At 42.8% G+C, this 26,679-nt stretch overlaps 1 protein-coding gene across 1 annotated transcript in view; it reads right to left on the bottom strand.

Annotated features, from left to right (window-relative positions):
* Positions 1-7,459: 7,459 nt before the first annotated feature.
* The window catches only part of GTF2B (general transcription factor IIB), a 37,433-nt gene continuing 18,213 nt past the window's right edge, over positions 7,460-26,679 (bottom strand). Inside the window, exons 3-7 of the mRNA XM_079777108.1 lie at positions 14,601-14,734; positions 12,997-13,143; positions 12,735-12,864; positions 11,000-11,281; positions 7,460-8,385 (exon numbers count right to left, since the gene is read on the bottom strand). Coding sequence (XP_079633234.1) covers positions 8,252-8,385; positions 11,000-11,281; positions 12,735-12,864; positions 12,997-13,143; positions 14,601-14,734 — 827 coding nt within the window. The 3' untranslated portion in view covers positions 7,460-8,251. The remainder of the gene's footprint in view (positions 8,386-10,999; positions 11,282-12,734; positions 12,865-12,996; positions 13,144-14,600; positions 14,735-26,679) is intronic.

Raw genomic sequence — 26,679 nt, 5'->3', positions numbered from 1 at the left:
TAGAATTCTTCAAACTATATTTTGAGATCTAGTGTTTGTCTAAGATATTAACCTTACTTGTGTGTATGCATGTACATATACACTGAGTGGCCAGATTATTATGACCACCTGATGTTTGTAGGCAAATTAGCCGTACACTGCATCATGTAGGATATGGAAGCTGAAGGCCTGTTCGAACACCTTTGCTATCTGCAGTTACCAAGATAAAATGTCTCCAATTCGCACAGGAACACCATGATTGGACAGTCGAGCATTGGAAAAGTCATGTGCTCCGATGAATCACGTTACCAGTTACATCATGCAGATGGCAGAGTGAGAATTTTGCAGAAACACCATGAAAGCATGCACCCCACATGCATGAATACAGCCCTTCAAGCTGGTGGGGCAGTGTTATGCTTTGGAACATGTTTTCCTGGCATGGTTTGGGCCCTTTAATTCGTGTGGAACAATGTCTGAATAGCACAACATACCTAAGTGTCGTTGCTAATCAAGTTCATCCTATCATGTTGATGGCGTATCCCAATGGAGATGGCTTCTTCCAACAAGACAATGTGCCATGCCACGGTGCTCGTATTGTGCACGAGTGGTTTCAAGAACATGAGGGAGACTTTACCTTGCTTAGGTGGCCCCCACAATCACCAGATCTCAATCCAATTGAGCATTTGTGGGACGAAGTTAAAAGAGCCATCAGGCAGCTGGTTCCGCAACCATCAAATCTCACAGAACTGGACAGTGCTATTCATCAGGCATGGTGTCAGATTCCTCGCATCACCTTTCAACATCTCGTGGAGTCAATGCCAAGAAGAATCGCCGCAATATTGAAGGCAAAAGGTGGCCCAACGAAGTACTGATGGGGTGGTCATAATAATCTGGCCACTCAGTGTATATGTATATATATGTATATTTATAAACGTGCGTATATATGTATTTATAAACATGTATATAAATGTATACATATATTAATAGAGATAAGCTTTTAAATAACTTCTAAGTGTTAAAAATCTTACATAATTGTTTATGACTAAGGAAAAGCTCTAAGAAGACATCCATAATTTGAGGCATTTCTAGTTTTATAGAAGGTAGGAGTGGTCTCTGGCAACCCTTCACTCCAACAGCAAACAAACTTGAGCATGAATCTGGATGAGCTAAGGCTTCAGACCAAGAGTTATGGAGTGCCAAAGCACAAAAGCGAGACTACTCAGAGGTTGGGACTGGAAGCTGAGTCCACATAGTCGGCCAGAGAAATAGGAAGTTGAAAAGGGTAAAAGCCAGAGTGGCAGGGAGCTGGCTTGGAAATGCAGACACCCAAAAGAAGTGGGGTTGCCTGGGATGGACTCCTCCAGCAACACCATTATGAGGACAACCTTACTATAGCAGAACTTGGGTTTTGTGCTAAAATCCTCAAGTTGTAGTTTGAAAGTCACTCTCTTTCTAAAGTAGAATGGTACTTTCTAAAGGAAAGCTTCTCAGGATGGGAACAAAGGCCTTTCACAATTGAGGTTAAGTAATTACATGGTCTGGTGTTTAGTCATTCAATAAATATTGATCCCCTATTACTGGTCACCGGGAATTGTGCTCGGTGCGGACAAGGCTCTGTAGAGCCTACAGTTCAGTAGGGGTACGTATACATCACTTAGCAATGACATTAGTGTGATTCAGACTCCTCAAGGTGCTCTGGGAGTGTGTCAGAGACCAGGCGGGGAGTCAGTGAAGGCTTCTAAGTGGGGGAGGAAGATTTGAGTTTGCCACAGATGAAAGAATGTGGTACTTATGAGGAAACGAGAATTCATTGTTCCTGGACTGTGTGTATAAACCACAAGGTGAGTAGAGGTTAGGAAAAAAAGGATCCTATTGTGCAGATGTTGTAGGCACTATTCAGAAGGTTATCACAGGGCAGATATAAATTTTATGGTACTGGAAGTGTGGATACTTTTGGGGGGTCCTCTTAAGGAAATCCATAATAATATATTTATGGCTACTGTATTCAGAGCCTTGGCAGGGGCCTGCACAAGTACACCTCAGGTTTCTTCAGCTTTCTGATAAGTCACCTCTGCCTCAGAGCCGCAGCAACATCTTCAGCTGGGATGTGATTAGATTGCCATGTGGAGAAGGGAGAGGGTAAAGACTGAAGGCAGGCATGTGCTTGGGGCCTCTTCAGTGATGGTGAGAAATGATTCTATCTAATAAAGCTGTAATATGCAAATTGACCATCACTCCAACACAAAAGATAGCCGCCCCCATGTGGACACAAAATGGCCAGCAAGGGAGAGCAGTTAGGGGCAATCAGGCTGGCAGGGGAGCAGTTAGGCGTCAATCAGGCTGACAGGGGAGTGGTTAGGGGGTGATCAGGCTGGCAGGCAGAAGCAGATAGGGGCAATCAGGCAGGCAGGCAGGCGAGCGGTTGGGAGCCAGCAGTCCTGGATTGTGAGAGGGATGTCCCAGATTGGAGATGGTACAGGCTGGGCTGAGGGGGACAGCCCCCGCACCCCGTGAACGAATTTCGTGCACCGGGCCTCTAGTAAAGACATAAGCTAGGATATGGCACTTCTGTGTGAGGAAAAGGTGTATTTAGGTGGTAGAAACAAAGGACTGGACTGACATCATGTGGCCTAAGAGACCATATACTGACCCCATCACATGAATGTTCCCCACCAATGTGATTTCCACCGATCCTTCAAGGGCCATTTTCAAGTAAAAAGTTATAGGGCTTTTTTTTGTTTGTTTTTTTTACCTTTTGTGCCCTGCTCTTTCCACACAGGCAGAATGAGGGTTTCCTCCTCTCTGACCCCCTTGGCCTCTGCACACACCTCTGTCTTGTCTAATGCATCAGTGCAGGGTGTGCCTTATTCACCTCTAGTATCTTGCATCTCCAGGGTCTACATAGTGGAGAATAAATGGCTGCTTTGTTCTATACAAAGCTTTTACAATAATAAGTTTTTATTAGTGATTGAGATCCATCCTAAGATCAGTTGTTAATGTGAGTTGCAAGTGGGCTGCAATATAACAAGGGTGTTCCTATGACAAGAGCCACTCCTTGTTTAAGTTGTCCTTCTGGATCTACAGAGAACTTCCACATTCATGCGGTCACTTGAAACGAGAAGCATTTTGAAAATCAGCACATGGAAGTAGCAAGAGGCCTGGGACTAGTCCTCATTTTGCTAGTATCTAGTAGTGTGACTTGGGACAAGTTATTTCACCTTACTAATGATATATGAACATTTCACCCTAATGTAAAATGAAGAAGTTAGAGTAGGGCATTCATTTGTACCTTTTCAAACAAAATCTTCAGTGGTACTCCACATAGAGAAGAAGCGAGCTGGGGGCTATTTCTGAGGTCTATAGAAGACCCTGGTCTACACTGTTTGATGTCATGCTGCTTGGAGGGCCTTCAAGAGACTTTGAGTGGTCCTAGAATATCCATCATCTCTAATATGCAGATAGAAAAAAAACCAGTGATAGACTCAAGCACAGAGTTAAAATGTGTTATCGGCCAAAATCTGGACCCCTGATGTGTCCTGAAGAGCAGACCACCCGTCAGCTGAACAAACTAAAACAGTAGGAGAAGTCAATTACACAGCAGATACTTGTTGGGCCACAGCAATGTAGGAGGAGATTGAAAGCTCTTGGTCCATCATTAACTTGTCTGATGTCTCAGCCACAGAGAGGAAGGAACCACAGACACGGTTAGGGCCATTCCAGAGAAATCTCTGACAATACAGCACGTCTGATAAAATACCTTCAGTGAGGTATTCAATGTGATGTGTTCATCCGGAAGCTCCGTATAACTTTTACATCAGAGACCTGCCTTTTGGAACAGTAAAGAACACCGTAGCCTTTCCAGCATTTCTAAGAGCTGTAGACCCAATTCTTTTATGGCTTTTTACTTTGTCACTTACGTCAGTTTAAAGCAAACTGTCCTTTGGCAGAATCTCAAATTCAACAGGGCATCACTTCTAGTTCTTGCTCTTGCTATGTACTTAGCATACCAGTGATACTCCTTCTTTCTCAGAGCTCTCAAACATCCTTTCATAGGCTGCTGCAGATGAAAGCATGAGAATTGTTCTGATATTCTGCAGAGGAAAATAAAAGCTTTATGCTCACATTTTCCCTCCTTTTTCACCAAGTGCAAGTTTGAGCATCCTAGAATGGCAGCGAAAAGTCCCCCTGGCCAAGAAATGCCAGCAAGGGTTATGAATGGAAGTTTATGTTTGTGAGAGATGTGGGGCCTCTGGGGCTAAAGATCAGCTGAATGATGCGTTCGCAGTGACACCTTGATATCTTGAGATCCCGATGAAAGGACTGTGCATGTGTAAATATCCGGGAGAGAGTGGAGGGGACCTTTCAGGAGCTCGAGTGGCAGATGAGATTAAAACTTCAGCAACAGTAAAAGTCAGGGCCATTGACAATTGGAAATATTGGCATGGGCACAGAGGCCTCTGGGCTGGATTAGGACCAGATGGGTAATAAGCTGACCCCCTCAGCTGTTCCTTGATAATTAAAGTAAATCTTGCACCTGCGATACAAAATTAGCTCAGAAACCAAAGACAACCATGGGTAAAGTACGTGTTGCTTTGAACACAAAGGCTTACTATCAAGAGGTATCTTGTTTAAGAAGCATTTATTTTGGAAGAAGTAAAGAACAACTTACAGCTATTAACTCCTTGACACCTGGACTGATTTTTAAATATTTTAAACCTTTGCACTCGCTTGCTTTTTTTTCGATTCCTTTATTCTACTCGGGATTTAATTTTTTAAATACCCCAGATTTTACAAAGCACAGCAGTAGAAAAACTGGAGTTTCTTTTCATACAAACTTATTTGGATTTTTTTATATTTCAAATTATTGATACATTCAAAGAGTATAAAAAGAGCTGCTACCGATGCTAACCGTGTCAAGTCACACTCGACATCCGAGTGCAAAAGGTTAAAAACTCAACTCCGAAGTGCTTTCCCCAAGAATCCAGATAAAAGTATTGCATTGAATAATTCTGTTAATCTAGTAATGGAACAGAATTTTGTTTGGGAGCTACAACTAAAATTCATCTTGAGGCAGCCTCCTCTGAAGTAAGTTTCAATAGTGGGTTTAGTAGAAAGAGCACTGACTGGATTGAGTGATCAAGAGACCTGAGTTAGTCCCGCCTCTTGCTATTAGGTGAACTTGGACAGAACTTTCAGTTTCTCTAGATGTCTCTGATCTACAAAATGGGGGTATTGGACCAGATGGCTCAACCTTAGAATCCATGAAACAATCAAATCCTTGAACTCAGTGTAATTGTCAGTGAAAGTGGCTTCCAGTGACTGTTTATTTTATTTTTCATTTTTCTTTGAGTGACTGTTTTAAATACCCAGATGGAAAGGGGCCATATTAACCAAGATTTCAACTACTTTAAAAATGTTAGCATGCACAGGAGGAATCCACTTTGTCATGGCCACTACTATTCCTAACTTGCTAAAATGTAGGCTCAGACAGAAGCTGGCTATGAACGTGGTGGGTGTCCACCTATGTATGAAGAGTTTTTCACACCTCAAGAGATGAGTAAAAGTCATGACCAATAGTTGGTTTAGAATGTATTATATTGTAAGTACAGTAGTTCTCCACCCATTCGTGAGAGACGTATTCCAAGAATTCTAGTGGATGCCTAAAACCTCATAGTATCAAATCTTACATATACTTTTTTTTCTGTACATACATACTTATGATAAAGCTTAATTTATAAATTAGGCACAGTATGATATTAATAGCCATAAGCATAAAATAGAACAATTATAACAATACTAGAGGTCCAGCGCATGAAAATTCATGCACTGGAGGGAGGGGGGGTCCCTCAGCTCGGCCTGCCCCCCCTCACAGTCCGGGAGCCCTCAGGGGCGGGAGGCAACTGGACAATCAGGAGAAGGCAACGCCCCCATCACACCTCTGCTGCTGCCACTGCCGGCAGCACAAGCCTCGGCCGGCCCTGGTTACCTGACCCTCGGGTGGCTGGACAGCCGCCATCCGAGGCTTGCCCTGCTCCTCGGGCCGGCCCTGGGTGGCTGGGGAGCTGAGGGGAATGGGGGACTCCGGAGGCAGGCACACGAAGCTGAGGGGACTGAGCGCTGCCATTTTTGAGGGTGTGGCAGTTAATCAGCATATTCCCTCCTTATTGGCTGTGGGCACCACCATCTTTGTGAGGGTTTGATGGTCAATTAGCATATTTGCTCTTTATTAGATAGAATACCACTGTAATAAAAATTATGTCAATGAGGTCTCTCCTGAAATACCTTATTGTAATCATTCCTTCCTTGCAGTCAATGGTGCCGCTTGTTTCAGGGGATTCCTTGCTGGTCTGCATATAGGCTCAATGCCATCAATCAGAACAATTTATTCATGTCTTCCACCCACAAATTTAAAGCCTTTTCCATCTTAACCACTTACCATGCTCTGTGGCCATAACTTCTGCAGTTTGAAGTGCGACAGTAAAGCTAGCACATATTTTTTTCCTTCGTCTTCCAACTGAATTATTTCTACCCTTCTGTTTTTGAGCTTGCCAATTCTCCATGTGGTCTGTTCTATTTCAGTGCTTTCTGATGCATTTTCCATCTCATTTTTCTTATGCTCCAGAATTGGTTCTTTCTTTATAGTTTAAATATCTTTGGTAAAGTACTCCTGCTGTCCATTAATTATATTCCTGAACCCATTAAACTGCATTTCCAAGTTTTCTTATATCTTGTTGAGTTTCTTCATGGCTATTTTGAATTTTCTGTCATTTAGATCACAGTCTTCCATGACTCTGAGTTTTTGTTTGGTTTGGTTTCTGGAGAAAAGAAACTTGCTTGTTCAAGTTGGTTGATGTTATGTTCTATCGGCACATTTGAGATAGTGAACACTTTTCTTAAGTGCTAGTTTGATTTTAGTAATTCAGCAGGTTGATAGGAGGGAGCTGGATTCTCCAGTGCTGGCACTGCTTCTGCTCTTTACCCTCCAGTGAGCACAGTGTGGGGGCCACACCGACTTGGCTGGAGAAAAGGCGTTATTTTGTTGGTCTTCACTTATGTTGCCTAGCAGTCAAGCAACCTTAAATCTGTTCCTCAAAGTGATAGGCAAAACACCTACACCTCACAACCACCTGAGGGTAGGGTGCTTATTAAAAAAATTCCTGGACATTTTCAGGCCAAATAATCTCCATTTAAAATATTCTTTACCCTTTGAGTATCCAAATCAGTAAAAGTAACAAAGAATTATGGATATGCAGATTTTATAAAATGAAACATTAAGATCTGAAAATTGAAATCTGTTGCTCTATTTATCAGCATCTTCTCTGCTCAATCTCACTGAGGAAAAACACAAACATTTTTTTATCAAGGCAGTGCCTTTCAGTGTCCAATTCATCACTTCTTGCCTTTTTTTAAAATCCTCACCCAAAGATATTTTTTTCCATTATTAGAAGAGTGGAAGGGAGGGGAGAAGAGAGAAAGAGAGAGGAACACCTATGTGAGAGAAACATCAATTAGTGACCGGGGCCAGGGATCAAACTCACAATCCTTTGGTGCACAGACCGATGCCTTCATCACTGAGCAACATGGGCCAGGGCACTTCTTGCTTTATAATACATATAGAGGGTGTCCCCCAAAAATGTAAATACACACTTTAAATAACTATAAAGGCAGTTTATGAAAATATACTTTATTTTCAAAGTTGAGCCATCAGCTGTTATAGTGTATATACATTTTTCTGGAACACCCTATATAAATTGTCACACAAACCCTTAAAACTGCAAACTAAATATGTTCTTGTTGTCAACAGCTGTTACTAGTTCCATGACTTTATTAAAATTGAAAAATATATATATCACACAACAACTAAATATATATTTCTTAAAAAACAGAAAACAAGGACTTCTATCAGCTTTATTAGCTGCAATAATATGCATTATTTGTAATTATACATTATAAATTATAAATTAAATATAACATGTAATTATAACAAAAACTTCAGTTTTGAAAAACATTTTATTCAAGACTTACATAATTTCAAATATCTTCCAAAATAGTTTCTAAATAGCTACAAAAGAAAGCAAATTCAATAAGAAATTTAAATCATTAAATATGTTTTACTAGTATATACATACATAATGCCAAGCAATTAACATTTAGCCATGGAATGCGTACCATATCTTTTTCCTTATTAAAGGCTCAATCCAGCACTGTATATACGCTATGTACAATAGGCAAAGTTCAGTGACCACAAGGGTTTGACATTAGCTGCCTCAATTTATAATTGGGGTAGTTTGTCAACAGGGGTGTCAAATTTGAAGTCTGTAGGAAACAGATCTGGGGCCCGAGGATAGATTAGTCTGTAGGACTGTCTGATTGTAACATCAGCAACACCAGCAATATCTCCAATTTCTAAAAGACAAAAAATCAAAATATTAAAAGTATAACTTCCACCCTACCTACCTTCTACTACCTAAATTTCAATTTGTGAGATACAGTTGTATAAAATGTCAAAGTGAAAAACAAAACCAAAGCTATTGTTTTTTAAAAGTTAATAATGGAATTATATACTAAAAGTGAAAAGCAGGGCTAACGTTATTACTGGTATTACCCTATTACCTCAAAGGGTTATCATCAGTATTAAAAGTTTTACTACATGTAAAACATTTGAACAGTACTCAGGGCATAGCACTACAAGTGGCAACCATTATATTGTCCTTCATATTTGAACTGACATCTCCTTTTTCTTCACAATAAATCTTTTTGAGGATCATAGAAGTAATCCATGAATGCATTTTTGTGAAGAAATTAACTTTGTTTCAAGTTCCCTTGCAACATTCTCCCCCTTCTGTTATGAGGCTAAAGTCAAAATGGGATCATACTATAAATATTGTTCTAAAACTTTTTCCTACTTATTACATCAGAGATCAAAAAGCTGAATATAACAGCACAATGTAGATGTGTTTCACTATTACAAACACAGTTGAGCATATATACTGAGCTTACATGATGCTTATTCACGAGGATTTCTACAGCCTAGAGTATAGAAAGGAGTGAATACAATTTAACCGTTCAAAGGAGTTACCACTTTTTTCTTCTTTTTATTAAAAGAAGTCCTAAAGGACTAGAACTTGACAATTATTTGGTTAGTTATAAATACTTAATTAAAATGGATTTTTAAAACATGCCCTTTAATAAAAACTCAAATAAATGAGGTTTTACGTTTTCAGTGTGATGGCTGCCATCAGTGTGCAGTTAACTGATTTTGAATTTCCTTATGCATTACATCGTTTTAGACATAGATACCGATGAATGTCAACTATGTGAATATGAACTTACAGGAAGAAAAGGGCCTTAACTTTCAACAAAACCTTTCATGTAAAAAGTAGAAGAAAGTGTTTAGATAAACATTTTTGTGTTGTTGATTAGACTAAACTTTACAACTAGGAATCAGTAAGGACCATCTGTGCTTAGCTTCAGCTTTTAAATTCTACCAGAACCGTGGTCGGCAAACTGCGGCTCTCAAGCCACATGCCGCTCTTTGGCCCCTTGAGTGTGGCTCTTCCACAAAATACCACGGCCTGGGCGAGTCTATTTTGAAGAAGTGGTGTTAGAAGAAGTTTAAGTTTAAAAAATTTGGCTCTCAAAAGAAATTTCAATCATTGTACTGTTGATATTTGGCTCTGTTGACTAATGAGTTTGCCAACCACTGTACCAGAAGACTCAAAATTTCCTTAAAAACATGAGTGGCCTGACCAGCGTGGCTCAGTGGTTGAGCATTGACCTATGAACCAGGATGTCACAGTTCCACTCTCGGTCAGGGCACATGTCCAGGTTGCGGACTCAATCCTCAGTTTGGGGCGTGAAGGAGGCAGCCTATCAATGATTCTCATCATGGATGTTTCTACCTCTCTCTCCCTCTCCCTTCATCTCTGAAATCAATAAAATATATATATATATATAAAGGAAGAAATATGAGTGGAGGCCAAAGGCAATCAGGGCACATTCAAATAACAAATGGTGACTTATTCCTGATCCTTTTTCTATATCATTTACTACTTTTATGATAGGGAAACATGGCCTAAGCTGATGTGAAAGGCTATTCTGAATAGGGTATTATAAAATTATTGCAGCAAGTAATTTCACTATCACACTTTTACATTTAACTGGTCTTTTTTCTTTTTTTTTTTTTTTAATATATTTTATTGATTTTTTACAGAGAGGAAGAGAGAGGGATAGAAAGTTAGAAACATCGATGAGAGAGAAACATCGATCAGCTGCCTCTTGCACACCCCCTACTGGGGATGTGCCCACAACCAAGGTACATGCCCTTGACCGGAATCGAACCTGGGACCCTTGAGTCCGCAGGCCGACGCTCTATCCACTGAGCCAAACCGGTTTCGGCTGGTCTTTTTTCTTTATGAATCTTTTTTGAGGATCAAAGAATGAATGAATTCATGCTTATAAAAAATTTCACTAATAATTCTGTTTGAAAACAACACTGAATTAAAAAATGGCTTTAGAAAGTGGAAACTACTTATGCCAAGTGTTTTCATTAGGAGACTGTAATACTGTACAAAAGGAGAGAGAACAGGCTTCACAGACTGTTACAGCCTGATTGCCAGGCGGTGAGAAACAAGGCATGGCCCTCCTCTCAAGATTAAAAAAAGTAAGTTTTGAGGAGGGGGAAAGAACTATTCCAAATAACCAGGAAAACGTGTGTGGGGGGGTGGGTTGGGGGGGAATGAAAACATCTAAATATTAAAAATGTACAAACTAAAAATAACTCAAATGAGAAAAAAGATTAAGTCTGCACAAAGGGTTACACCTCCAAACATTTTTATATATGAGTCACTTAGAAGGGGGAAATACTCTATTTTCCCCCTTCTAAGTGACTCATATATAAAAATTGGATGCTATGGAACTACCTCTTAAAGTGGGTTCTGGATATTTACCTGCTTCATACCTAAAATGGAAATAACCATTACATGCTGCAGCCACCACGGTTTTATCACTCCTCTCCTACCTTTTTGGGTCCTCTTCTCAGCTGATGCCTGTGAGGCCATGTAAATGGCTGCCGCTGCCACAGATATCGGGCTCCTTCCAGGCACCAAGTCCAGTTCCACAGCTTTACGGGCTATATGTGTAGCTGCCATCTGCACTTGCTTAGGAAGACAGAGGTTGGAACAAAACCTGGACATGAAGTCCCCAGTTGTAATCAAATCCACACTGGTTTCTAAAGCTTTCAAAATAAGTTTAAAACATCGACCAATTTCTTTCTTAGAAATTCGTGATACGGCACATATTTCTAAAAGAAAAAAAAATTAGATAAATACATCTACATAAGTCATATAGTTCATTTTAAAATCTATCATTTCAGATTACAAAAGTAATACATTCTAATAGCAAAAAATTCAACCATGCCTTACAGATGAATCCCTAATCATCTCCATGATACTTCCCTTAAAGCTAATTTAAATTTTCTGTTAATTTAAATGTTTATCAAACTTTAAGGAAATTTTTTCCCCAAAGTTATATGCAGATCTTTTTTATTTTTTTTAAATACCCACCCGAGGATAGTTTTTCCAATGATTTTTAGAGAGAGTGGAAGGAAGAAAGGGAGGGGGAGAAAAACATTCATGTGAAAGAGACATATGGACTGGTTGCCTCCCCATTCCCATATGATCTCTGACCAGGGCCAGGGATTGAACCTGCAACCCAGGTACGTGCCCTTCACTGGGAATTGAACCTGTGACCCTTAGGTGCGAGGACTAATGCTCTATCTACTGAGCCACACCAGCCAGCGCTTAAATGCATATCTTAATATTTCAAAATATTAACGTCTCTGAAGGTTCAATTTATGTAAATGAGATTCCTCAAGCAATCAAAAACTTCTTTGATATTTATATATTAATCTATAAGAAATATATCAAGGAGATAAAAAAATACTCAAGCTAAATAAAGAATGCTTCTCAAGCTACACAATGTCTTATGTACATGCTATCCCTGCAATTATAGGCTGTAGCAAAACGAGATAAAATATATGACCCTATTAGTCTAAAAATTCAACTACCACTTTCAAAATAAATTTAACAAAAGCCTTAGTTTCACGTGTAATAAAAATATTGATGTAAGAAAATGTAAAAATTAAATATTCACAGATAAATAAAGGGTAATTACAGTTTTAAGCCAAAATGAACTCTGGCAGTTAAAGCCAGTATAAGTATCACAGCAATACTGAATAGGTGGTCACATTCATAGGTAAACTGCAAACTGGATGAAAAATATTAGTTCTCTCAAAGTCTCCAACTTAAGTGTGAAAGTGCAAATTGTATAACTCAGGAGAAAAAATGTCACTGATGCTTTTTAAGGGTTGACTCCCTCACTTGTAGAGACCTAGCTATATGTGAAAACTGTTTTCTATGCATCAAAAATTTACAGACTCGCTACAAAGTCCTACTCTGTTTTATAATAACAGGCCTCAAAACTTACAAAAGTTCTAATTACCAAGGAACACAGGGCTCACTCACATGAACTAAAATGACTTTACATGAGAAAAGCACCTGAAAAGCACATAGTCAATTAAATCACATAATTAATTTTTCTCAAGGAACAAAATAAACAGGCATTTGGAAACTATAATTAGGTGGATTACCAGATATAACCACAAAGAAACAACATAGCACTACTTAGTGTCAAAGCTGCCTGACTTTGGTAATATGACATAGATAAAACTTTTATCTAGGCAACTGAAAACTTACCTTTAAATGTCCTAGGAACCCCTTCTTGTCTACAGGCAATATAGAGACACGCAGAAGCTATGGCATCATTAGCTCTTCCCTTCAGACTCTTCTGTTCATACACTTGCTTGAATAAATTATTTGTTCGATCCTTCAAAACAGAGAAACTAAGTTTAATTAACTCTAGGCCACTTAATTAGTTGCAATATCAAAATTTTATGTGTTCATTAAATTATGCAAAGTCAATGCCAGAATGGCTTAAAGGAGACAGGCAGGAACTTACAACTATATTTCTAGGGAGGTTGATTCTGTCTGCCATGGTAGTGATTTCCTTGAACGCATTCATCATGGCCCGATCAGAACTACTCATTGTTCTCCGATTCTGGTACTTAGAATTGCCAAATTCATCAAAACTTGCAGCTCCTGTACCCTATAAAACAAAGTTTTATAACTTTATATGCAAAATTTTGAAAACCCGAATGAACAATTTCTGAGAAAACAGAACTCATGATCTGACTTCACACGCCCAAGAAACCTACCCTGTGTAACCTCTCTATTCCTCCAGGTAAATGGTTTTAGGAATGTTTTCTAGCAAAAACTTTAAGTGTAAGAATATCTACTGAGAATCTAATAATATAAATTATCATATTAAAAGACCTAAGGAGAAACTCAAATGATCATCTCTAAAGGTACTAAAAAAAAGTCTAGTAAACAAAACTCAAAACCCATTTTTAAAAAAACCTGATAAAACACTAAAAATGAGTTCTTCATATTAGAAAATCACTCTCCTAGGCCCAAAGCCAGCAAGATGATTAACAGAGAAAACATCTGCAGCATAACATTAGTCAGAAGACAAAGGCACTTACCACCACCATATTGTAGCAGTGTACTAGAAAAACTAGCTAATGTGTAATTATAATCATATAATAATTATATAAATTATATTAGTATAATATTAAAATCAGGCAAAAGGAAAATTAGAAGTACAAATTTATGAAGTAATCAACCAGTTAGAAGACAATGAAAGAAAATTAGTTGCAATCTTACTTCTGAAAATGTCCTTAGTATACTTTTTCCAGCCTGTAAGACTAAAGCAAACGCAGACATCACCTACTTAAAAGATATTTCTGAACACTGTAATCTTTTAAGCCCAGTATACTCTATGCTTTTCAAATTTGATATGTAATGTATAGAGCATAAAAAAATAATGACCTGCTTTTTCATGTTACTTTATTTTAAAAATAGACTATGCAGTAGTATAGGTTAAGTACTAAAATAGCATACACTTCCTTGATTAGTCCTTTGGAATATTGCCAGTACTATTTCCAATTCAGATACCAGAGCAAAAAGAGCCAGGTTGCCAGGACGGTCAGGCTATTATCCTATATAATAGCAGCAGCTACCATTAATTGAACACATAATACATGTCATAAATACTTCACATATATTCCCATGTAACCTTCAATATCTCTATGAAGTATTTTATTCTCACTTTACTGATGAAAAAATGCAAAGCTTAGGTAAGTATTTCCAATACTAGAAAATGGGCTATATTGAGTTCCAATTTGTTGTAGGTGGTATAAAAGGAAAAGACATTACTAATGTTCTAGGAACATATCAATAAGTACTCACAGAGACCATACTATGTTCAACTTATTTTTTGTGCAAAATGTGCTTCATGAAAACAAGGGCGGGAGATATAAAGACTCTGATTTTGATCTGTTGGCCTCCCCTTTATGATGGAAGCAATGCATAAGGCAACCATCATTCACAATGGTATTACTGGCAAATCTCATTCTCAGGTCAAGATTGCTCGGAGGCAATGACTGATGCCTCTGCAAAGTTCCCCAACTCCCAGGTTTTTGGTCAGGCCTCACTTGGTATTACCTTGCCAATCATGGTAGACAAATCTCGATCACTCAGAAGAGGATTCTGAGAATCTCCAACTCGAGATGGATCTTTTGTTGCTTTATCATTGCTGAAGGTTCTCCATTCAGATCCCACATCGATAACCCGGTCACCTAAGAATATAAGCACAAATCTAAATAGTCTTGTCAACACAGGGTTTACTTAACACTGTCTGAAATGCCCAACTCAATGTTTTTATTCCCAGAAAAATCTCAATATGGACATCTAGGCTCCAGCTTAAGTATCATGTCTCAGACATTTGTCCTAAAGCATTCCTTTAATTCTTGTGCCAGCCCAATAATTACCCTCTAAAAATCTTATGCTATGATTAGTTATATTCCAATTCTTAGAAGAAAAAAGACTTAAGACAAATAACAAAATAAACCTATTCATATGTGATGCAAACATAAAATAGTATAATGACTCTGAACAAAAGTTTGCACAAAATGTGCAACAGGCAAGGAAAAAACATTAGAAAACACTGTTCACAATGGTATCAATGCACACAGCCTAATATAAAAAATACTAAGTTTTCATAGAAAATGCTTTGCAAAGAACTAAGCCTACGCTTATGTTTTGGTAAATATTTAATAAAAATATTTTTGGCCAAATAATTTATAAATAATAAACTTTAAGCCTAGAGTCAGTGAGAAGAAAGCCGAGTAGATATATATATATATATATATATATATATATATATATATATATATATATATATATATATATATTTTAGACAAAGGGGCAGTGACTACATTTGTCATGCCAAAAAAAAACAAACATGAATAGATCTAGTTGATTACTGCTTTCGGGGAATGATCAAGGGCTAGTAGACAAAAACTGAACACTTGCATATGCTAGTCACTGTGCCCTTAATGAATGTTCTCTTTTAAAAGCCGGTGTCACTTATTGCCACTCTAGAACTAAGATTAATTCGCCTAAGATTACACAACTAGAACTGAAATGTGCATCAGATTCCAGAGTCTGTTCTATACGCAGCCGTTAATCACAAAGCTTTTCTACCAAAGTGTGACAGGGAAGAAAGTGGGAACCAGACCATCTTCAACTGTGCTGTACACGCTAAACAGAAAGGAGAAAGGAGAGACAGAAATCAGTTACTTCAGCAATTAAAAGATGTTCTGGTGCTGACAGTAAATTAATAAAATGCTCAAAGAGTGTGGACGCTACCACTTGTTGCTTAGCCTTGGACAGATTGCCTCATTTCTGTGCCTTTACTTCCTCAGCTTTAAATTTTCCCAATAACCTTACATTTTAAAGACTGTAAAGATTAAACAGTAAGCTAATACAGGTATAGTGCATGTGGAGTGCTTTAAAAAGCAGTTCAAGTAAGTGTTTGATATTAGCTACTTACTGCTCTGAAAATGAAAATACAATGGCAGGTATTCTGACATTTCCCCCTTTTGGTGGGGGAAATAAGGAGAGGCAGCACTTGTAAAACATGACTCTCCATATCACACTTTGAAAATATCACAGTGGTCTGCTGCAGGCATTTGGTCAGTAGGACAGCAAAAGAGGCAGGGAAAGAACAGAAGGAAGGAACTCAATGCAGACTGTGCTAAACCTTTTCAACTATTTCTTAGATGGTACATTAATTAAAATGCTCATAAATAGCAGACAGTGATCATAATCTGATCTTAATGTTATAAATAAGCAAGTAAATGCACAAAGGATGGCTTTGGAAAAATTAGTTTTTCTTTGAACAATCAAATCACGTGGGAGTAACCAGGTATCACTTGGACTATCAGGTGTCCAGGCCACAAGGAAACTGAGATCAGTGGTGTGGACACATCTGTATGCAACAAGAATGGTCAAAGAAGCAGAAGCAGGGAGATGAGTTATAAGGCAATTTCACTAGATTAGAGATCGAGCAGGTGGCCCAAAATAAGGAGAAAAAGAGGTTAAATGGATGGGACTGTCATGACAGATTTCTCTGCTTTCTCCTCTATAACAAACGTTACTAATGGGAAGCAATTCTAAGCCTAATATATAAAAACCCGGGTCCCGTCACGACCGGAGGCTCGACCAACTGGAAGTCAGTCCTGCAGTCAGGACTGCTGAGTGGGCTGCAAATCAGGCCCAGAGAGAGGCCTGAAGAGAGAAGCAGGGTCTGATCTGTAGCCTCTGTGGCAGCTGCTGATCAGCACATGCCTCTTTCTCTCCAGCAGCCACGCCTCCATTTCTCTCCAGGCCTCCCACCGGGGATGCTGATCAGCCCTGCCTTTCTGATCAGGCCCCGTTGATAGGCCCAGAGACACTGACTGGCATAGAAACCGACCAATCAGGACCAAATCTGGGTGAACTGTGAGAAGCCAAAGGCTGCCTAGGAGGCGGAGCTTTTGATGCTGACTGGCATAGGAATTGACCAATCAGAACCAAATTAGCCAGAAGAGGAGGGCAGTTGAGGGCGAGATCAGGCTGGAAGGAGAGGGCAGTTAGGGGTGATCAGGCCGGCAGAGGCAGTTAGGGTGATCAGGCCGGCAGGAAGGGCAGTTGGGGGCGATCGGGCTGGCAGGGGAGCATTTAGGTGTTAATCAGGCAGGCAGGGGAACAGTTAGGGGTCATCAGGCAGGCAGAGGGGTTAGGGGAGATCAGGCAGGAAGAGGCGGTTAGGGACAATCAGGCAGGCAGGGGAGCAGTTAGGGGCATCAGGCAGGCAGGCAGAGGGGTTAGGGGCGATCAGGCAGGCAGGCGAGTGGTTAGGAGTCAGCGGTCCCGGAGTGTGAGAGTGATGTCCAACTGCTGGTTTAGGCCCAATCCCACTAAACTGGAAGTCGGACATCCCCCAAGGGGTCCCGGATTGGAGAGGGTGTAGGCCAGGCTGAGGGACCCTCCCCCCTGCATGAATTTCATGCACCGGGCCTCTAGTAACATATAATAGGAGTACTCTTCCCTCCATCGATGGAGTATGATCTCTAACACTTTGATCAAGTTACCCATCCAGAAAAGCAAACACACCCATTATCTATATTTATGTATTACACACATGTACAGTTTTCTATCCATACATCAGAGTGGTAGATCTAAAGAATATAAACTAAAACATTTTATCATATTCAAAAGAAAAAAGGTTTCATCTCTTTATTTTTCAAGAGATTGAGAATAACTGCCAAATTCACACCAGTTTAAAATGGTTCAATTACTTTGGCACCTAACTTATGATTTGGCAATTCCACTCAAGTATTTCCCTACAAAAATCCTGTACAAAAATGTTAATAGCAGCATTATTCATATTAGCTAAAAATTGGGACACAACCCAAATGTCCATCAACAGTAAAATGTATACAATGGAATATTCCTCAGCCAATAAAACTACTGATACATTTCAAAAATACTACTTGTAAGCCAAATAAAGTCAGTCACACAAAAGAACATCCTCTATAATTCCATTTATAGGGAATTCAATAACAGGCAAAGTAGGGGCTCTTTCTATGGGGAGCATCCCCACACGTTCCCCTTCTCCCTCTTCTTCCCCCACAGGCACACATCTCCTAAACTCTACGAGACCCTACGAAGACCTGTAACCAAGGGAGCAATGAGCATGGCAGCTCATCCCAACTAACGCTTGGACCTGTCTCCAAGGCCCCCTTCCCTCTGACTTCCCAGTGAGCCAAAGCAGCCCAGCCTAGGCTCTCCTGTTGCTTCTTCAATGCTATGCCCTTCCTTGTTTCACTGTCCTGAGTGTGCTTTTGCTGTGGCCAATAAATTCTTGCTTGCTTTGATGCAAACCCTCCCCCCCCACCAACACACACAGACACAATCCAGACAAAATAATCTGAGGATAGAAATCAGTATATTGGCTGCTGTTATGTGGGGGTGGAAGGTGGAGGTGATTGCCAAGAAAGAAGCATAAGGAAACTTCTAAAGAAAAGAAAATGGTCTAAACACTTTGCATGCTGGTACACCAATTTATGCAATGTCAAAATTCAAACGGTAGATTTGAGATCTGTGTATTTTATTGTATGCAATTATAACTCAGTAAGTTAAAAATTAAAGTCATTTCCACCAAAATACAGTTGACTTTGAATTAAGCTGCACCAAACCTACACATTATTTGGGAAACGACAGAACGATTTTTTATCTTCTTGAACAAGGAAATATATTCTTTCTCAAGATCTTCTTTCAGATTGCATGTACTTCACATTTAAGACTAGCCCCAATTGTTTTCTGTTAAAAATCTAATTTTCTAACTAGTAATTGCTGTATTTTATATGCTTAGTTCCAACCACTTTTAAAAGATTATTAATTTTTAAAATTTGATCTGAATATTCTACATATAAAATCTTATCAGTGGCAAAGAATTTGTTCCCTTTTCAAGCTTAACTTCCATTTCTATTTTATATCTAAGCACTTGTCAGAACTTTCAAAACAATGCCTTTAATTTAAAACAGAATTATCTCCAATATTTCAGCATTATGCATAAAAGTAACAGGTGAACTGAAATAGTCCTCTATTAAGGCATTGTCCTACTCTAATTCAGAGTATCTTATTTTAGGAATAAATGTTGAGTTTATTAAATGTCTGTTATCTTAGCAGACCATAGAGTTACTTACAAACTATTTTCTAATAACTAGAAGGCACGGTGCACGAAATTTGTGCACTGGGGTGGGGGTGGGGGTCCCTCAGCCTTGCCTGCACCCTCTTGCAGTCCAGGACCCCTCAGGGGATGTCTCCTGCTGGCTTAGGCCCGTTCCCCCTGGGACGCCCCCCTCTCCCAGTCCGGATCCCCTTGCTCCTTACTGCCCACCTGCTCGCTGCTCCTTACCACTCGGCTCGCTGCACCTTAGCACTGCTGCGGAGACAGGAGAGGCTCCTGCCACTGCCACTGTGCTCACCAGCCATGAGCCCTATCTTTCTGTGTAGTTGTCTGTGGGCCAACTGCTCTCTTCCTTCTCATTTAGGACAAGCAGCATGTAAGGGCAGAGTGTGCTGTTGTGGAATGCAGAGGGCAGCCCAGAGCTGAGAGGAGTGGCTGGGCCCACAGAGTGAGAGGTGGACACAGAGGACCCAATTGTGGGGCGGGCTGGCCGGCCTTCATCTGCCTGACCCCACCCAGGGAGGGACCAAGCAGGGTGTCCGCCTCTCCATTCTCCATCCTTCCATCTGTGACACCTGTCACCCTTGCCAGGCCTCCCCCAAAGTGAGTTCAGCTCAATCACTGAATGTAAAAGGGCCCAGGGGAGGGGGGCGAGGGGGCGTCCACTCCAGTGCCCCGATTCCCAGCGACAGGACCTGGTCAACAGGACCTGCTATCAGGACGGTGGCCACAGCTGCAGAATATAGATCTGTTTCAAGAAAAGTTGGAAATGCAGACCTTTGTATGAGCCCCTATTCCAAAAGGTGGCAGTTTATTCACATTGTGGCAAAGACACCTTCAAGAGTAACATAAGTGGGTAAAGTCAGGGCCAAGCTGGGCCATTTCCTCATCCAATCTCTGTGAGAAGCGTGAACAGAACCAAGTCTCAGCTCTTTGCACTTCGGGGGGTTTTTAAGCCTAAAGGACAGTAGTCTGTCTCCATTCTTGTTCTTTGGGATTTTTTCATTGTCGGATAAAAGGATACATACATTGGGACAATCCTCTAGAGATATAATATTCCAGTTGCACCCATGTGACGATGACAGCACCCCTCAGAGGGAGGGAGCCGACAGATGGGAAGCAGGGAATTCTGAGAACCAAAGCGATGACAGAGATGCTAAGCCTTTCCTTCATGCATCTGACACCCCTCCTCAGGCGGCCTGTAGGCCAGGCGTATGCTGGACATTTACCACTTGATGTCCTGCCCCGTGTGCCCTGCCCCAGCCCTGGAGCACAGGGGCGTCTAAGCGCACCCCTGCCCCAGCTGGGAGGGCCCCCACTGCGCTTCCACCTCCTTGGGAAACTTTGTTTTTCCAGCTCTGTCCCCGCGGGAAAGCCATAGGGGCGCCAGATTCCTTTCCTTCCTTCAAAAGTGCCCTGAAAAGCGCAAAGATAGCTATGCCAGGAAGGGTTCGCTCAAGTTCAACAAGAGTTTGCCGAAGGCGTGTTGAACAGTTTTCTCTTACCCCCTTTGTGGGAGTGTAATCTGATTTAAAGCCAATGGGCTAAACAAACAGAAGCACTTTCTGCAGGGAGCTCTGGGCCTTGGGTTTGAAGGCTGGCCACGCCCCCATCACAGTTCCAGCACGTCCTGGCAGGGGCCCAGAGCTCCCTTCAGCGGCCACGCCCCAGCAGGAGGGAATTCTAAGCCCCGGATGGGAGCGGCCGTGACAGGGAGCTCTGGGCCCCATGTCTGAAGGCTGGCCATGCCCGACCGCAGTTCCGCCATGTCCCGGCCAGGGCCCAGAGCTCTCTTAGGCCACTGGGCCCTGGCAGGAGGGAACTCTGAGCCCCGGCTGGGGGCAGTGGCGACAGGGAGCTCTGGGCCCTGGGTTTGAAGGCCGGCCATGCTCCGATCTCGGGAGACCCAGAGTTCTGCCAGTCCCTGTTGGGCCCAGACTTCCCTACCACCACTGCACCCCAGTGGGAAGGAATTCTGAGCCCCAGTGGCGACAGCGAGCTCTGGGCATCGGGTTTGAAGGCCGGCCATGCCCCCATCACAGTTCTGCCGTGTCCCAGAGCTCCTTTTATCCACCGGCCCGGCCAGGGCCCGGTCGTTTGGTGGTCCCTCACTGGCCCCCCTGCTGGCCTGATCACCCCACACAGCCTCCTGTTCGGTCGTCCGTTCCAGTCGTGACAACCCTGGCTCTTTATATATATATAAAGTTAACCCTAGTTGTTTGTGGGTTATTATTCTTCTAGTACTTATGTGTTAGCATATATTAAGTTACGGTAGGGTAATAAATAATTTCCGAAGTTCAGTGGCTTGAAACAAGATTTCTTTCTGATTAATACTACATGTATTTCTATGCCATCATTATTCAAAATGATGGCATCCCCACCACTTGAGACATGGCAGTCAGCATGCTGGAGGAGAGGGTGGATATTTGGTGAATTATGCACCAATTTAACCTTTTGCACTCGGATGTAGAGTGTGACTCGACACGGTTATCATCGGTAGCAGCTCTTTTTATACTTTTTGAATGTATCAATAATTTGAAATATAAAAAAATCCAAATAAGTTTGTATGAAAAGAAACTCCAGTTTTTTATTCTACTGCCGTGCTTTGTAAAATCTGGGGTATTTAAAAAATTAAATCCCAAGTAGAATAAAGGAATTGAGAAAAAAGCAAGCGAGTGCAAAGGGCTAATGGTTTCTAACAGTAACTTTTCCACTCATTGGCCAAAAACAGTGAGGGGTGATGCTTAACTTCAAATGTGGAAGTACAACTGTATCACGCAGCCCAAAGGAGAAGAACCAGAAATAGAAGTGAACACTCATCAGTGCTGTTCCACATGCCAATTAGCAAATATAATTCATCACTGTATTTGGGGGGATTTATGTATACACTAGAGGCCAGGTGCACGAAATTCATGCACGGGGGGGGGGGGGGGGGCGGGCATGGGGTGTTCCTCAGCCCAGCCTACACCCTCTACAATCTGGGACCCTCCGAGGGATGTCCGACTACCCCGAGATCGGGCCTAAATGGGCAGTCGGACAACCCTCTCACAATCCAGGACTTCTGGCTCCCAACCGCTCGCCTACCTGCCTGATTGCCCCTAACCCAGTGATGGGCAACCTTTTGAGCTTGGTGTGTCAAACTTCGCCAAAAAACTGAGCATAACTTGGGTAGTGTGTCACTTTGAGGAAAAAACTAACTTCAAGACTCTAGTCGCAAATGTTTCATCCTCAGGAGCAGCAAATGTTTCATCCTCGGCATACGGCCGCGTGTCATCAGAAATGGCTATGCGTGTCAGTGCTGACACGCATGTCATAGGTTCGCCATCACTGCCCTAACCGCTTCTGCTGGACAGCCTGATCAATGCCTAACTGCTCCCCTGCCAGCCCGATTGCCCCTAACTGCCCTCCCCTGCCGGCCTGACCGCCCCTAACTTTACTCCCCTGCAGGCCCTGTCGCCCCCAACTTTACTCCCCTGCAGGCCTGGTCACCCCCAACTGCCCTCCCCTACAGGCCTGGTCACCCCCAAATGCCCTCCACTGCAGGCTTGGTCCCCCCAACTGCCCTCCCCTGCAGGCCTGGTCACCCCCAACTGCCCTCCCCTGCAGGCCTGGTCACTCCCAACTGCCCTCCCCTGCTGGCCTGGTCGCCCCCAACTGTCCTTCCCTGCTGGCCCGGTCACCTATAACTGCCCTCCCCTGCTGGCCCGGTCACCCATAACTGTCCTCCCCTGCTGGCCTGGTCAACCCTAACTGCCCTCCCCTAGCAGCCCAGTGACTCCTAACTGCCCTCCCCTGCTGGCCTGATCACCCCCAACTGTCCTCCCCTGCAGGCCTGGTCCCCCCCAACTGCAATCCCCTGCAGGCCTGGTCACTCTCAACTGCCCTACCCTGCAGGCCTGGTCACTTCCAACTGCCCTCCCCTGCTGGCCTGTTCGCACCCAACTGCCCTCCCCTGCTGGTCCGGTCACCCCTAACTGCCCTTCTCTGCCGGCCTCATTACCACTAACTGCCCTCCCCTGCCGGCCTGGTCACCCCTAACTGCCCTCCCCTAGTGGCCCGGTGACTCCTAACTGCCCTCCCCTGCAGGCCTGGTTGCTCCCAACTGCCCTCCCCTACAGGCCTGGTCACCCTCAACTGCCCTCCCCCGCAAGCCTGGTCGCCCCCAACTGCCCTCCCCTGCCGGCCTGGTCACCCCTAACTGCCCTCCACTGCAGGCCTGATCACCCCCAACTACCCTCCCCTGCTGGCCTGATTGCCCACAAGTGCCCTCCCCAGCCGGCCATCTTGTGGGTGCCATCTTGTGTTCACATGAGGGCAGCCATCTTTGACGACATAGGGGTGGCCATCTTGTGTGTTGGAGTGATGGTCAATTTGCATATTACCATTTTATTTTATAGGATTCATTTTAAAAAGCTTGTTCTTGGTGACTTACTTTTTGTGCCACACAACAAACTGAAGGAAACAAGAGTTAATACTAATTTCGTTGTAATTTTGCATTTGTCCCAGAGAAGTAATCTGCCAATGATTTTAGGTCCTTTCAAAGTAAAATCATTATTGGATGAATGCTTGAAAGTTTCTATTAATAAAGTCTGTTCAATGTTAAAAGGATACCTTCCCAGTAGTGTGTGGGAATCTTGATTTGCAATGCTGAGGACCTTTTGCTAGAAATGTAAAATCATTTCTATTGTGCCTATAATATTTGGTCCTACTCAGGTGGATCTTGAAATTGGACCATAATGCCAAAACTGGTTTGGCTCAGTGGATAGCGCGTCGGCCTGTGGACTGAAGGGTCCCAGGTTCGATTCCGGTCAAAGGGCATGTACCTTGGTTGCGGACACATCCCCAGTAGAGGGTCTGCAGGAGGCAGCTGATCGATGTTTCTCTCTCATCAATGTTTCTAACTCTCTATCCCTCTCCCTTCCTCTCTGTAAAAAAAAAATCAATAAAATTTTTTTTAAAAAATTTTTTAAAAAAAAGAAATTGGACCATAATGGCTATCTTGTCTTGACCACTTACCCATTCACTCTCAATATTCTCAGGTTTGTTCTCTGCTTTACTGATTGAATTTTTCTAGAATGTTAAATCAGCTAATTGCTATCTAAAACACTTTTTACTCTGTTCCTGTGTTATCTTATTTCTTTCTGACCACATTTAACAGAAACGTTATGGAAGCAGTATTTCATTGATCACAAAAATTAGGTATTTTCTATAGCTTTTGTCTAGTAAACAGTCAGGGGCAGTATTTTATTTTAAGTCCATAGGATTACTATTCCTCTTCATTGTAGTTTGTATTCATAAGGCTCATGTTGATTGTCATGCTTATTCATCCTGTAATAAAGAATTGTCAATCCAGACTGAGAAACCAAGATGGTGGCATAGGTAAACACCTAAACTGCTGCCTCGCACAACAATTTCAAAACTACAACTAAAAGACAAAATGGAAATCATCCAGAACCACAGGAAAGCTGGCTGAGTGGAAATTCTACAACTAGAAGGAAAGAGGAAAGCACACGGAGAATTAGAGGAGCTGCAAAAGGCAGAAGTACGGAGACGCGTGCGGGCGGCTGAGTACATGGCTGGCTTTCTCTAGCAGGTGGGAAACAGAAGCTTAACTCCAGTTCCGGGCGAGAATCTGGGAATCCAGATTCATTGGGGGAGAAACTGGACTGTCTGGCAGCGCGCAAAACTCGAGGGCGGCTTACTCTTAGAGGTGCTTGCAGCGATTACCGAGGGACACTGAGACCCAGAAGCGTCATAGGGCAGGGCTGACAGGAAGCCAAGACTGTATGCTCAGCCCTGAGACTCCACCCCATCCAAGATGAGCACAGAGGCTTTTGCAATTTTGCAAGTTGTCTCATACCTGAGATAGAATTCCTTAAAGTGGAATCTGGAATGCTTTAAAACGTATTTTCCAGCTGATTTTTTTTTTTAGGGTTCAGTTTCCAGCAGATTTTATTTCCTTCTCAAAAAAAGCTATTTACAAAAGGTATACACTGAGTGGCCAGATTATTATGATCTCTGAACACATAATAATCTGGCCACTCAGTGTATATCCTATATAATAAAAGGCTAATATGCAAATTGTCCCCTCAACCAGGAGTTAGACCAGCAGGCAGGCCGGACAACCACCCATGTCCCCTCCCCCTGGCCAGGCTGGTCAGACCCCACCCATGCACGAATTCATGCACCAGGCCTCTAATATATATATATATATATATATATATATATATATGTGTGTGTGTGTGTGTGTGTGTGTGTATATATATATATATATATATCCTACCTAATAGACAAATACGCAAATTGACCATACCTCTGACACAGGCCAGCATTGCCCCTGGCAACAGGGGAAGCAAAGCTTTCTGCACACCCTGGCCGGGCCCACCCGCTTAAGGCTACAAAGTTTCAATTATAACCCCAACAGAAATGACTGCCGGCCTCGGAGAGAGCCCCAGGCTTGGCTCCGCTCCGGGCTACAAAGTTTCAATTGTAGAAGGAAAATAAATTCCAGATACCAGGGCCTCCGCTTGCGTTGCCAGGGGGCGTGGCCTGCCTGCAAACCACCACAGGCCCCTCGCTCAGGCCGCCCCACGCCCCAAGGGAACCCCACCCTGATCAGGGACACCCTTCAGGGCAAACCAGCTGGCCCCCACCCCTGTACCAGGCCTCTATGTGGTCAAAGATCCTGCCCCCATGTGGACACAAGATGGCCACCACAAGATGGCCAGCAGAAGAGGGCAGTTGGGAGGCACCAGGCCTGCAAGGGAGGGCACAAAATTCGTGCACGGAGGGGGGTTGTCCCTCAGCCCCGCCTGTACCCTCTCCAATCTGGGACCCCTCAAGGGATGTCCGACTGCCCGTTTAGGCCCGATCTTAGGGATCGGGCCTAAACGGGCAGTCGGACATCCCTCTCACAATCCAGGACTGCTGGCTCCCAACTGCTTGCCTGCCTGCCTGCCTGATTGCCCCTAACCACTTCTGCCTGCCAGCCTGATCACCCCCTAACCACTCTGCTGCCAGCCTGTTTGACCCCAACTTCCCTCCTCTGCCAGCCTGGTTACCCCTAACTGCCCTCTCCTGCAGGGTTGATCACCTCCAACTGCCCTCCCTTGCAGGCCGGGTGCCTCCCAACTGCCCTCTCCTGCTGGCCATCTTGTGTCCACATGGGGGCAGGATCTTTGACCACATGGGGGCAGCTATATTGTGTGTTGCAGTGATGATCAATCTGCATAGTACTCTTGTATTAGATAGGATAGAGGCCTGGTACAGGGGTGGGGGCCAGCTGGTTTGCCCTGAAGGGTGTCCCTGATCAGGGTGGGGTTCCCTTGGGGCGTGGGGCGGCCTGAGCGAGGGGCCTGTGGTGGTTTGCAGGCAGGCCACACCCCCTGGCGACCCAAGCAGAGGCCCTGGTATCTGGAATTTATTTTCCTTCTACAATTGAAACTTTGTAGCCCGGAGCGGAGCCAAGCCTGGGGCTCTCTCCGAGGCCGGCAGTCATTTCTGTTG

Source organism: Cnephaeus nilssonii, assembly GCF_951640355.1.
Source record: "Cnephaeus nilssonii genome assembly, chromosome: 7".
Classification (NCBI taxonomy): Eukaryota; Metazoa; Chordata; class Mammalia; order Chiroptera; family Vespertilionidae; genus Cnephaeus; species Cnephaeus nilssonii.
The sequence above is the reverse complement of the archived record's forward strand: the minus strand, read 5'-3'. Positions and strand labels throughout refer to the sequence as shown.